The 13,328-nt window shown below is 47.4% G+C and overlaps 1 protein-coding gene across 1 annotated transcript in view; it reads left to right on the top strand.

Moving 5' to 3' along the window:
- The window catches only part of GALNT2 (polypeptide N-acetylgalactosaminyltransferase 2), a 463,548-nt gene that overhangs the window by 141,869 nt on the left and 308,351 nt on the right, over nucleotides 1-13,328 (top strand). The window contains exon 6 of the mRNA XM_029594179.1: nucleotides 2,646-2,711. Coding sequence (XP_029450039.1) covers nucleotides 2,646-2,711 — 66 coding nt within the window. The remainder of the gene's footprint in view (nucleotides 1-2,645; nucleotides 2,712-13,328) is intronic.

Genomic DNA, 13,328 nt, shown 5'->3' with positions numbered 1-13,328 from the left:
CAAACTCATGGAGAGACTAGTCAACTCCCAACTCTCCGACTATCTAGACAAACATAACATTCTCTACCCCATGCAGTTTGGCTTCTATAAATTCCTAAACACAGAATCCCTTCTAATGTCTCTCTCAGATACCCTTCTCATAGGATTAGACAAAGGACAACCTTACCTACTGGCACTTCTGGATATCTCATCTGCATTTGATACCGTGAATCACTCCACCCTTCTAAACCGCCTCTCAGACATAGGTATCTCAGGAACAGCCCTCAGATGGTTTGAGTCCTTCCTCAGCAATAGATACTATAAGGTCAGAATAAGCAATAAAGAATCCCCCTTCATCAGTTCAACCCTTGGTGTACCCCAAGGCTCCTCCCTCTCCCCTACCCTCTTTAATATCTATCTCTTACCCCTCTGCCAGTTCCTCGCTAAACTAAATCTAACTCATTTCATTTACGCCGATGATGTGCAGATCCTGATTCCCATAACAGATTCCTTCCCCAAAACCCTCAAGTTCTGGGACAGCTGCCTTCACTCCATCAACCTCCTCCTCTCCAGTTTCAATCTCGTCCTTAACATGGCCAAGACTGAACTGCTCCTCATTTCCTCGGACCACAATAACCTTTCCCTCCCTGACCCCGCTCCCGCCACAGCTGCCCAAGCAAGAGACCTCTGCGTAGTACTGGATAACTGACTAAACCTAAAAAAATTTGTTAACAACACGACAAAGGACTGCTTCAAATTACGAATTCTGAAAAAACTTAGACCACTCCTCCACTTCTATGACTTCCTACAGTCCTCCAAGCTACCCTTTTCTCTAAAATCGACTACTGCAACTCCCTCCTTCTAGGCCTCCCCGCAACAACCACAAAACCCTTGCAGATGCTCCAGAATGCCACCGCCAGAATCCTAACCAATTCCAGCTGAGGAGACCACATCACACCCATTCTCAAGAATCTCCATTGGCTCCCTATCAGCTTTAGAATCCTTCATAAGTCTCTCACTATCATTCACAAAACCATTCACAATCAGCACTCACTCGAGCTAAAAATCCCGCTACGACTCCACACCTCAAAAAGACCAATTAGAACTGCTTATAAAGGAACCCTACACATTCCCCCTCCCAAATCCATTCTTCACACCTCCACCAGGGAACGTGCCTTCTCCGCAGCTGGGCCATCCCTATGGAACACCTTGCCTCCAGACCTATGCCAGGAACATTGCCCACTGACCTTTAAAAAAAAAAACCAAAATAAAAAAAACTAAAGACATGGCTGTTCAAACAAGCCTATCCATAACCATTTAATCTGTAATGTTATATTCTTCATTCTATATTTTATATATTTTGCTTCACATATTTATTTTGTATATTCTGTTGTTATAACATATATCATTCATCTGTTCCTCTTACTGTTGTGATTCCATATGATTACTGTTAATGTTAATTTCCCATGTTTGATGTAAACCGACGTGATATGACATGTCATGAATATCGGTATAGAAAAGAAATAAATAAAATACATTTCCTGGATCCTAAATCACATGTAATGCAGCTATGCAAATGAGCTGTCAGACATGCAGAGCAGTTCATTGGCATGCCAACAAGTAATGAAGCTCACAAAAAAATCTTCATGCTGTCATATTTATGAAAAGTTAACTTTTATCCAGGGGCATCACCAGGCTAAAGGGCTCCCTCCCCAAACGTGGGGAGGGGGCCCTTATCAGCAAACCTCCCTCGTTCTCTGTGGGGCAAGCAATATACCTGACCCTCTACTGCACTTCCACCTAGCCCATAAATTAAAAAAAAAAGCTTAAATTCAATCCCTGGCTTAAAGTCCTGCCTCCCTTCCCATAAAAGTACCCCCCCCAACCCCTGAGCACTGCCCAGGCGATTCTCACTCATTCCTGCCCAGTTGTGCTCTCCTTTCCACTCCATACACTCCTTATGTCATACATGTGGGGGAGGGGTAATGAAGCTTTAAGCCTAGACGTGGGCCTTAACATGGCTAAATTTAGTTTTTTTTTAACTAATGGGCCAGATTGGGGGAGGTTAGGGATGTTACTTTTGCACCAGGGCCATCAGGGAGATTTTGTTGGGAGGATGGGAGGCATTTTCAGGGCCTTGCAACTGTTTTAAATGATGGTGGTCCCAGGATGAGGGGCTGCCATTGTGTATTGCCGCAGCTGGGAACACAAGGAAAAACTCATTGGGATTTGTTTAACAACAATACTCATGTACCACAGTTTAGTAAATCCCACAAAGATTTTACTTACAGTTTAGTAAACAGGCCTCATTATTACTAAATGAGTGCCATTGAAATTAATGGGGCTGATTGACAATGTGTATTAAAGTGTTGGGCTATATTTTCTAAAATAGTTTTTATTAGAATAATTCTGATTCTGCCATTGTGTCCAACTTCTTTTTGTATAAATTTCTAAACTTGTCTTATTATCCAATTTAGCTAAAGTACATTTCAGGGGAACTTTCATAGCAAAAATGACTGTCTTCACTAAAAAGGGGTTCATTTTCTTTAATTTGTAAAGAGATTATCCCTGGTATATATAAAGAATAGACCTAACTATAATTCCACAGAAAGTTGAAAACATGTATGTTGGATGCATGGTAACCCATATAGCCTTGTGTCTTTCAGCTGAGGATGGTACCCTCCTAGGGAAAATTGAGAAAGTGCGGGTGCTACGGAATGACCATCGAGAAGGTATGTTTTATTTTTCCATTCTTCCTCTGTTTTTTCTTCCTTGTTTTCTCACCTTCCTGCTTCCTAAGATCACTGCCTATGCCTTAGGAGTCTGAAATAGCTCTTTCAAAATAGCCCCAGGGGCAGTGTGTGTAAATATATACCTCTAACCCAGCTTCACATGTATTTTAATGTGCACTGGGACTAGATTTTCTGGAGTTCAGAGTTGGGGCAAGAATTTGACTTGCGCAAATACTTTAAAGTTTTGAAAATACGTGTGCAGGTTACCACGAGCAAATTGTACCCTACTTGGAGCAGGTATAACTTTGTGTGTGGATAATTCCGCATGTATCTGGCCAATTAAGGAAGATTTTCAAAGTGAACTGCATATAAGTTTGTTTTGAAAGTGTGCAGTAAAATCTGCATGTATGCAGAATTTACCGCTCTTTGGGGTGTCATAAAGTTATCTCCATAGATTTGCTTCCTGGCTAAAGACTGAAGGGTAAGTTTTTGTTAAGCCAGAAAGCTTTGCATCTGTAGTAGCCTAGTCCATTTTATCAGATTTTCTTTTTTTTTATTTACAAGTTCACAAACATTCAGCAAATTTGAAGTTCTTTTTTAATATAAATAGAGCTTGGTAGATTAGCCTTTTCTCAAAACGTTTTTGGTGAATGAAAAGACCCCAAATACATATTTGGAAACTAATGGCCCCTAGGGAAAAGGGAGGCTTAAGACTCGCTGACTTTGAATTCAATCACTTTGTTGCGCTGGAGGTGGACCCTTGGCCTGGTGCAGGATTGGTACGGCTCTCTGGTCAGACCCAGAGAGCGCCTGCCACCAGGAGATGGAGCGGACAAGTTGACAGAGGCTAGCTGGAGCTTCACCAATAACAATCCGGGGTTTCCCCAGGTTGAGCCCTTGGGTACCTGGACCGCCTGGACTTAGGTGGGCCTCCGGTGGTCTCTCGGAGAGGTGTACCCACCACGAGCAAGGGTGCACGGCTGATGCAGAGTGGAGAAGCTAGACCTGAACCGGAAGCTCCGGAGACCTCGGAAAGGCAACAGTTCATGGAGGTCCTCCGAATGAGACAGGCTGCAGGTCCAGCCACATGGAAGCCGCGGTTATCATCCAAGTACGTTGGCCCAAAGGTCACTGCGGGCCAGAAGAGAGTGTCCTAGTGAAGTGCAAGGGTCAGAGCCAGCGTGTCCAAGAGAAGTCAGACAAAGCGAGGGTCAATACCAGAATCAGTCCATGCATAGTGGAGGCAAGCGTGTGTCTGTTCCAGGTGGCAGACAGTTGAATGGTCAGGCAGGCAGTGGTCGGTACCAAGAAGTCAGTCCGGATAGGTACTACCTGGCATTGGAAATGCCGGAACAGGAGGCACTTGGAACAGAGGCAAACTATCACACCAACAGTGTTGAACCGATTGCCAAGGCAAAGAGCAGTAGTCTGAGCCCTGCTTATATACAGGGCTCAGGTGACGTCATCGGGGTGCGCCGCAGATGAGTTTCCCGCGCTTGGCCCTTTAAATGTCCGGGAGTTCCATGCACACGTGCTAGGGGGCGGGGCCGACACCGAGCCCCGATGCGAGGCGCGGCGAGTGAGAAGGCCCCGATGGGCCTGGAGACGCCTGTGGATGAGCAGCGCTGGCGGAGACCGCAAGTGAGGAGCTGGTAGACGGGCACGCCAGGTGAGCAGGCCTGGCCGCGGCACCAACGCGGCCGGGAAGTGTAACACAGTTGGCTTGTCTTGCCAGATATGTTGCAGATTGGTTGATGGGTTACGATAAATACGCAGCGATTGATCTTGTGCAACCTCTGAATATAAAATTTATATTGCATGCCCCCAATACAAACCAGCCTTCCCATGTTATCAGTTGTTTAATAAAGTCTATTAGAAAAACTTGATATCTACTACTATAACTATTACTCGGTCTTCCCTCAAATTCCCTAAAACTATTACAATTATTACAAAATGCAGCTGCAAGACTTCTGCTAGGAACTAGGGAATTTGATCACATTACACCCTCGCTGATTTCTCTACCATGGCTGCCAGTACAATCATGAATGTATTTTAAAGTATTAATGTTAATATTCAAAATCATTCATTCCAGTGACACTGGTATGATCGGTGTGACATTACAACATGCTCACCTCAGCGAACACTAAGGTCTCAAAATAAAGGACTACTGACTGTTCCCAAAATACGGAGCACACATCTGGCACAAGTAAGAGATCGTGTGTTCTCCATCGCGGGCCCAAAACTTTGTAATTCTGTACCTGAAATGCTACATTTGATACCAGATAGAAAGAGATTTAAAAGTGAGCTTAAAAATATGGCTATTCAAGAATGCATACAACCTAACTTAAAATAATCAGAATACAGAGAACAACAATAAGAAAGACACAAGAATTCAATTGAAGCAAGAGGTATAAATTTAACAAGTTAATGTAAGAACCCCAACGCAACGCACTGGCTATTATGTGAAATCTGCTGTATTATTGAATGTTCTATACCTCCTGCTTTATGTCCTAGATCTTTAGTTAATATGTAATGGAACATTTCAGTTGATGCCAGTAGATGAATGCTACCTCTGTAATCCGTCTGTGTTGATACAAAGCTATGAATGTTACTTTTGTAAACTGCTGTGATCTTTACATGGAATGGCGGTATATAAAATATTTAAATAAATAAGTCTTTTATGTCTTTTCAAACTTTCCTTTGACTGGGAATCTGCTGCTTCTCTATATTGTGCTTTTAAGAGATTAGAAGTGGACGTGTCAAAGATAAATGATATGATAAAAGCAATTTGATGCAAATGTTCCAGGGGAAAAGATTTATCTGCTTTCTTGCAATTTTGGCTCTTTATATCCACTGTATTCATTAAAATTATTTGTATTTTTTTTAAATTTAGAATCTTTTAATATACCGATGCTCAAGATAAATATCTTATCGTACCGGTTTACAGCATAACAGGGGATAACCAAAAGTATAGGAGGAAGTTACAAAAAACAGGGTGATGCAATTCAGGACAAGAGAGCAAGGAAGAATTAGCTGAACATAGTGTTACTATAGTGTAAACAATAAGTAGTTTATAAACTTAACTTGACGAGTAACCATGTAGGAAATCAAACAAACAGTCAGTTCTTCAGGGGTGAGTAAATGTATACGGGATTGACACAGGAAGGGTGGTGGTGATAAGGGTTGGAAGGGAAAGGTCAAGGTCAGGGCGGAGGGGGGAGGGAGAAAGACCAAGCAGTGTGTGAAGGGGGGGGGGGGGGGCTGCAAATCTATTGGGGTGGCTTGCCTATTAATATGTTGGAGCAAGAGGGTAGCCAGAGTTACTGAAGTTATAATGGAACAGAGTAGATCTGACAGGTAATTATGAATTGGTTAGGAGAAGGCTAGTTTGAAAAGCCATGTTTTCAGTTTCTTTCTGAAGGTGAAAGGGCATTGTTCCCGTCGAAGCTCTGGTGGTAATGAATTCCATTGGGAGGGTCCGGCAGTAGACGGTGCACATTTCCTAATGGAGGGGTGAAGTGAGGATTTCGTGGGGGGTTCGTGAAGACATCCTTTATATGCCGATCTAATCGGTCTTGCAGAGGAGTGAAGGTTGAGCGGAATTTTGAGGGACTACACTTTTAATCTAAAAAAAATTCAAAAATAAATAAATAAATAAATAAAAGGGGCATAAAACATAAAAATAAAATATTAAATATAGGACTCATAAATATATGAATAAAACATGAAAAATACCATGAAGTGTGGCAAATTAACAATTGGAAATCATATGTATACCTGTATTGCCAGCTGAAAGCTCCAAGGAGCCAGAAAAAATTGCTGGGTGAAAACAAAAATCAAAGTGCCCTATATTTAACAGTCTCCCAACTCATGATGGTGTATGTTGTGCTCTTTTTCACTTAGCCATAGTGCCAAATGGCCTTGCTGAGGTTCTGATAATAATGAACAGTTAGCCACAGAAATTATATTTTGTAATTGATATATAAAAATTTCCCCTTTCCTAGCGTGTAGCAGATGGACTCAGGACCAATGGGTATAGTGTGCTCCTGATAGCAGTTGGAGACAGAGTCAAATTCCAGTCTGACATCAGCACTACATATACCCGTGCACAAGGCTCTGTTCCTCAGTGTTTTCCGTCTCCATAGCAGTTCGGGACTTCACACACGCTTGCACAGCGTTAGAAAACCAAACTCCAAATTCAAAGAAGAAAGAAAATATCTTACCTACAGACGAGACCCGCTCTTCTGCGGTGATACCTAAGGGTCCCTCCCCCAGTCGAATGCCTGAGGTGATTTATGAGATCCCTCAGAGGTAAGCCTCGGTCCTGGCGTGGACTTAGCCCCCCCCCGTGAAGGAGCGGCTGAGAGGCAACCTCAGTCCGGTCGCTGACCCGGCATGGACGTAGCCCCCTGAAAAGGGAGCGACTGAGAGGCAGCGGGTGCAAGACCGAGAGTGGCGGTGAAGGTATTCCCCCTCCTCCCGCAGCCGGAGACCGCCCGGCAAGAGACCGGGAAGCGCCGAGACAAGGTAAAGTAGAAAACTTTTCTCTAAGTCTCTGGTCTCCGTGACTCGGATAACTGCACAGATCGTCCCTCTGGCGTCTGTCTAATTGGGTTGAGCAGCCCCGTCCGGGCTAGACCTTGATCCAGCTCAAAGGTCCTCCTACGTGAAGACCCTCCGGAGGGGGGGGGGAGGGGGAAGCCGCCATCTTGCCCGTTTGGTCACTGGTGCCATTCCCCCCCTCCCCTTAGTCGCTGCTTTGTCCGCACAGCAGCGAACCGGGCACATAAAATACTTGTAAGCACAGTGCCGTGCACAAAGGGTGCCGAGCGCACAACTAGGCTCGTATGCATCTTCCGTTCCTAGGCGCACAACTTAGGCGCACCCGGAACGCATAACCAGGCCTCCCGGCACGCGCATCTGTACAGGATACACACACAAATCATGGCACCACCGTCCAAGACAGCTAAAGGCCCAGTCCTCTGCCCGGCATACCACCTGAGAGTGGCACAGCCCGAGGTGACCTCCGCCCTGTGCCTGTTGTGCGAAGAAGCTCGGGGGGAGCCGAGACAAGGTCCCCCTCAGCCTGTAGAGGACTCCGGATCTACCAGCGAGACTACCCCCGGACCTCTCTATTCCCGACTCGGCCCTTCCACAGTGGGGGCCTTCGGGGAGCGCCGCCGGACCCAGTGCGGTCCCAGGCAACTTCACCTGGGCGGGATTCTTCACGGAACTACAATCCTACATCCACGTAGCACAACCACAACCCCCGCCAGTGCCCAGAACCTCCCAGGGCCCTCCCGGCCTCCACCAGATGAGCTGCCCCTGGACAAATACCTCTCCTTAGGGGGACACAGATGATTCGGAGGAGGAACCAGAACCGCTGGAAGAAGGGGAACTCCCTCCAGGAATGGTACCGCATCGCACCATGACACACTTCTTCCCAAAAGACAAATTATCAGATTTTGTAGCCACGAGTCTGAAGGCATTGGCCATCCCAGACACATGCAACACAGCAGAGGCCAAAGTGAGCCCCTTCCTGGCCGGGCTCTGCCAAACCTCACGCCATTTCCCTACGCTACAGGCCGTACAACAACTGATCGACCTGGAATGGGATGCCCCAGAGGCCACCTTCAAAGGGGGTCGAGCCCTGGAAGTTCTCTACCCCTTGGACACATCGACGAAGGAACTCCTGAAGTTTCCCCAAGGTTGACACCTTGGTCTGCGCCACCACAAAGCGCACCACCATACCAGTTGAGGGTGGAGCTTCCCTCAAGGATGCCAATGACAGACGGCAGGAATCCATCCTCAAGCAGTCTTACGATGTATCAGCAATGACCCTACAGATCGCTGCTTGCTGCGCCGTAGTATCACGCGCCTGCCTGTCAATGGCCAGAGACGCAACTACGCTAATCGAGGCATTAGACCCAGCAGTATCATTCCTCACGCATGCAACCTCAGACCTGGTGCGCACCTCAGCCAGGAGCCCCTCGTCCATAGTGGCAGCCAGAAGACAGCTCTGGCTCAGAAGCTGGTCAGCCGATGCGTCCTCTAAGACGAGGCTCACGTTAATGCCCTTTAGAGGATCATTCCTCTTTGGAAACGACCTGGACAAACTAGCCGTCAAATAGGGCAAGTCCCCAGTACCCTGTCTACCGGAAGACATGAGCAAGAGGAACCAATGCCCCTCTCCCCGGGCACCCAAGGGCAGAGGATCCCAGCGTTATAGACCATACAAAAACACTTACCAAGACCTCCCGCCCCACTGGCAAGGGGTAGTACTTTTGGAACAGACACAACAAAAGAGGAACCGGCTCAGGACCAGGCCCCAGCCGCAACACGCAATGAGATTCAGCAGACTATCTACCAGAAGAGATCATAGGGGGCAGGCTTGCCCTTTTCTACCAAAGATGGGTTGAGATAATGTTGGACAATTGGGTCCTATCCATCATCCAAGAGGGATACTATCTGGACTTCCATAGCATCCCTCCAAACAAGTTTGTGATTTCTCCGTGCCACGACACCTCCAAGAGGAAGGCAGTGGAAACCACACTATCAAAACTACTCGCCCTAAAAGCAGTAACACTGGTGCCTCTGCACCAACAAAATTCGAGGCACTATTCCATCTACTTCATCGTGCCCAAGAAAGAGGGAACATTCCAGCCCATACTGGATCTCAATACCATCAATCGCTACCTGAAGGTACTCCTCTTCCGCATGGAAACCCTGTCTTTGGTCATAAGGGCGGTACAACCGGGAGAATTCCTGACCTCCCTAGATCTGTCAGAAGCTTATCTCCACATTCTGATCCATCGCATCCACCAGTGTTTCATTGGGCCATCACTACCAGTTCCAGACCCTACCGTTCGGGCTGGCTACTGCTCCCTGAACGTTCACCAAGATCATGGTGGTAGTAGCGGCAGCACTGAGGAAAGAGGGAATCCTCGTGCATCCATATCTGCACAATTGGCTGATAAGAGCAAAATTGCCAGAGGAAAGCCAGTAAGCAACCACCAGAGTCAAGGAACTACTGCAGAACCTCGGGTGGGTTGTCAACACACTCAAGAGCCACCTGCAGCCCTCCCACGGCATGGGACTATCTCCAAGTCCTTGGACTCATGGCATCAACCATAGAAGCCGTCCCATGGGCAAGGACCCACATGCAGCTCCTACAAGATTCCCTACTATCTCGATGGAACCCGATGTCTCAAAACTACTCCGTCCTCCTCCGGCTACCGGCAGAAGTTCGGAACCAACTACAATGCTGGCTACAAGAAGACCACCTGAGTGAGGGAACAAGCCTATCCCCACCGGAATGGACCTTGCTCACCACGGACGCAAGCCTGCAGGGATGGGGAGCCCACTGCCAGGAGCTAACGGCTCAAGGGCAATGGGACGAAGAAGAGTCGGCATGGAACATAAACCGACCGGAAGCCCGAGCAGTCAGACTAGCCTGCCTATGGTTCAACCACAGACTCCGGGGCAAATCAGTCAGAGTCATGTCTGATAATGCCACAGCAGTGGCCTACATCAACCGCCAGGGGGGAACCAGGAGCCAGCAGGTGTCCTGGAAATAAAACCCCTAATGATGTGGGCAGAATCAAACCTACAAGGGATATCAGCCGCCCACATCGTGGGAAAAGACGTCACTGCAGACTACCTCGGCAGAGAGAGCCTGGATCCAGGAGAATGGACACTGTCGACAACAGCCTTCCAGCGGATGGCAAACCACTGGGGAACACCAGCCATGGATCTTCGGGAAACCAGGTCCAACACCTGAGTTCCCAAGTTCTTCAGCCGAAGATGGGAACCTCTGTTCCAGGGAATTGTCCTCGTCCAGACCTGGCCTCAGGAGGACCTACTATACGCCTTCCCTCCATGGCCACTACTGGGCGGAATCATCCGCAAGATAGAACACCACAGAGGGCTGGTACTTCTAGTGGCCCCGGACTGGCCAAGAAGGCCGTGGTACGCGGACATGCGAAGACTTCTGGCAGGAAACCCTCTACGCCTACCTCCACACAGGGATCTACTCCTGCAGGGACCGATCCTCCACGAAGACCCAACGAGATTCTTGCTTATGGTTTGGCCATTGAGAGGTCTCGCCTGAAAAAGAGTGGATACTCAGGACCAGTGATTGACACACTGTTCCGAGCGCGCAAGTTCTCCACCTCCTTAACATATATACGAGTATGGAGGATATTCGAAGCCTGGTGTGAGGACCGAGACATCCTTCCACGGACAGTCAAAATCCCCATAATCCTGGAATTTCTGCAGGACAGTGTGAGCAAAGGGTTGTCTCTCAACTCCATCAAGGTACAACTGGCCGCCCTGGCCAGCAGCAGCCTAGCGGCCCACCCAGACGTCTCCCGATTTATTAAAAGGGGTCAAGCACATTCAACCACCTCTAAAGTGGCCGATACCCCTATGGAATCTCAATCTAGTGTTAGACTCCATAGTGGGAGCCTCGTTCAGACCAACTCGCGTCTTTCCCTACTGCTCCTGACCTTGAAGACTGCATTCCTTGTGGCAATCTGCTCAGCCCGTCGAATCTCCGAACTTCAAGCACTATCATGCCTGGAGCCGTTACTCAGATTCATGCCGGGATCCATACAGCTGCGCACTGTACCTCCTTCCTGCCAAAGGTGGTTTCTCACTTCCATGTAAACCAAACCATCTCGCTGCCATCTCCAGAGGAGCATAAGGACTTGGAAGACTCACGCCTTCTTCGCTACCTGAGCGTCGGCAGACTCCTAGTCCGATACCTGGAAAGATCTGAACCTGTTCAAAAGACGGGACCATCTGTTCGTTCTTCACAGCGGGAAGAATCAAGGGGAAGCGGCCTCGCGGGCAACCATTGCCTGCTGGATCAAAGAAGTAATTAAGGTGGCCTACATAGAGGCAGGCAAGCCCCCACCTCTACAAGTCAAGGCCCATTCCACAAGGGCCCAGGCACTGTCCTGGGCAGAAACCAAGATGCTGTCACAAGCAGAGATCTGTCGGGTGGCAACGAGGTCCTCCATCCACACCTTCTCGAGATTCTATCGCCTGGATGTTCAGGTCAAGGAGGACACAACATTCGCAAAGGCAGTATTAAATGGGCCATGGGCAGCTTCCTGCCCGGTTCGGGAGTAGCTTTTGTACATCCCATTGGTCCTGAGTCCATCTGCTACACGCTAGAAAATGGAGAAATTACTAACCTGATAATTTCATTTTCCTTAGTGTAAACAGATGAACTCAGCACCCCGCCCATGCCTCGCAATCAAGAAGCCCCGGGGGAACCTCCCCCCCCCCCCCCCCCGAGTGCAATGCAAGCACGGGTAAGCCAACCCTTATTTCTAGTTCCGGCACCCATATTACCAGGTGTCGAGGCTTCTCAGTTGAATTCCCTAGCGGTCTCCAGCTAGAAACCTAGTCATCCAATCCGAGTAATCAAGTTTCAAGTTAATCAAGTTAACCAAATTAATCAAAATTATCCAAACACACATATATCCATAATTGCTTTTCGAAGAGAAAACTGAGGAACAGAGCCTCGTGCATGGGTATATGTAGTGCTGACGTCAGATTGAAATCTGACTCAGTCTCCAACTGCTATCAGGAGTACACTATACCCATTGGTCCTGAGTCCATCGGTCTACACTAAGGAAAATGAAATTATCAGGTTAATAATTTCTTCATTCCTTGTCTTTCTGCTACATCTGTCCAGAACGCTTGGGTGACAGTTTTATTTTGTTTTGGTTTTTATGAGATTTTGCTGTTATATACACTGATTATGAATCTTTCAGCTGGTGTGAAGGACTTCTGACGGTGCAGCATATTAATTTTCAGATTTATGATGCATACTTTTTAAAGAGATGAAAGATAGCCTTTTTTGTGGTCTAGGCTACAGCTTAGACTAGGGGTAGGCAACCTTTTTGAAGTGGTGTGCCAAGATTTAAATCGGGGGTGGTAACTCTGGTCCTTGAATGCCACGAGCCGGTTGGCATCCTGATCCACCAGATTCCTTTAACACAACTCCTGAATATTAATTTTAATTATCATTAATTTTCAGCTAAAATATTTGAATTATTGAAACAGATATTTTTTTCCTCGCTCCGGTGGAGCGCACTTAGCCCAAGTGTGGACGCGCGTTTTCGACGCACTAGCTTTACCCCTTATTCAGTAAGGGGTAATAGCGCGTCGAAAATGCGCGTCCAGCCCCCCCGAAACTAATAGCGCCCGCAACATGCAAATACATGTTAATGGCCCCATTTAGTTATTCCCGCGTGATACGGAAAGTAAAATGTTCAACCAAGCCGCACATTTTACTTTCAGAAATTAACGCCGGCCGGCACTGGGTAAGTGTACAGAAAAGCAGAAAAAACTGCTTTTCTGTACACCCTCCGACTTAATATCATAGCGATATTAAGTCGGATGCCGCAAAAGTAAAAAAAAAAAAAAAAATTAAAAATCGGTCGCTCAATTATGCCGGCGTCCGTTTTCCGAACCCGTGGCTGTCAGCGGGTTTGAGAACAGATGCCGGCAAAATTGAGCGTTGGCTGTCAAACCCGCTGACAGCCGCTGCTCCTGTCAAAAAAGAGGTGCAGGGAACGCGCTAGTGTCCCTAGCACCTCCTTT

Source organism: Rhinatrema bivittatum, chromosome 3 (genome assembly GCF_901001135.1).
Source record: "Rhinatrema bivittatum chromosome 3, aRhiBiv1.1, whole genome shotgun sequence".
Lineage (NCBI taxonomy): Eukaryota > Metazoa > Chordata > Amphibia > Gymnophiona > Rhinatrematidae > Rhinatrema > Rhinatrema bivittatum.
This window is presented reverse-complemented; position numbering and strand designations above follow the sequence as displayed.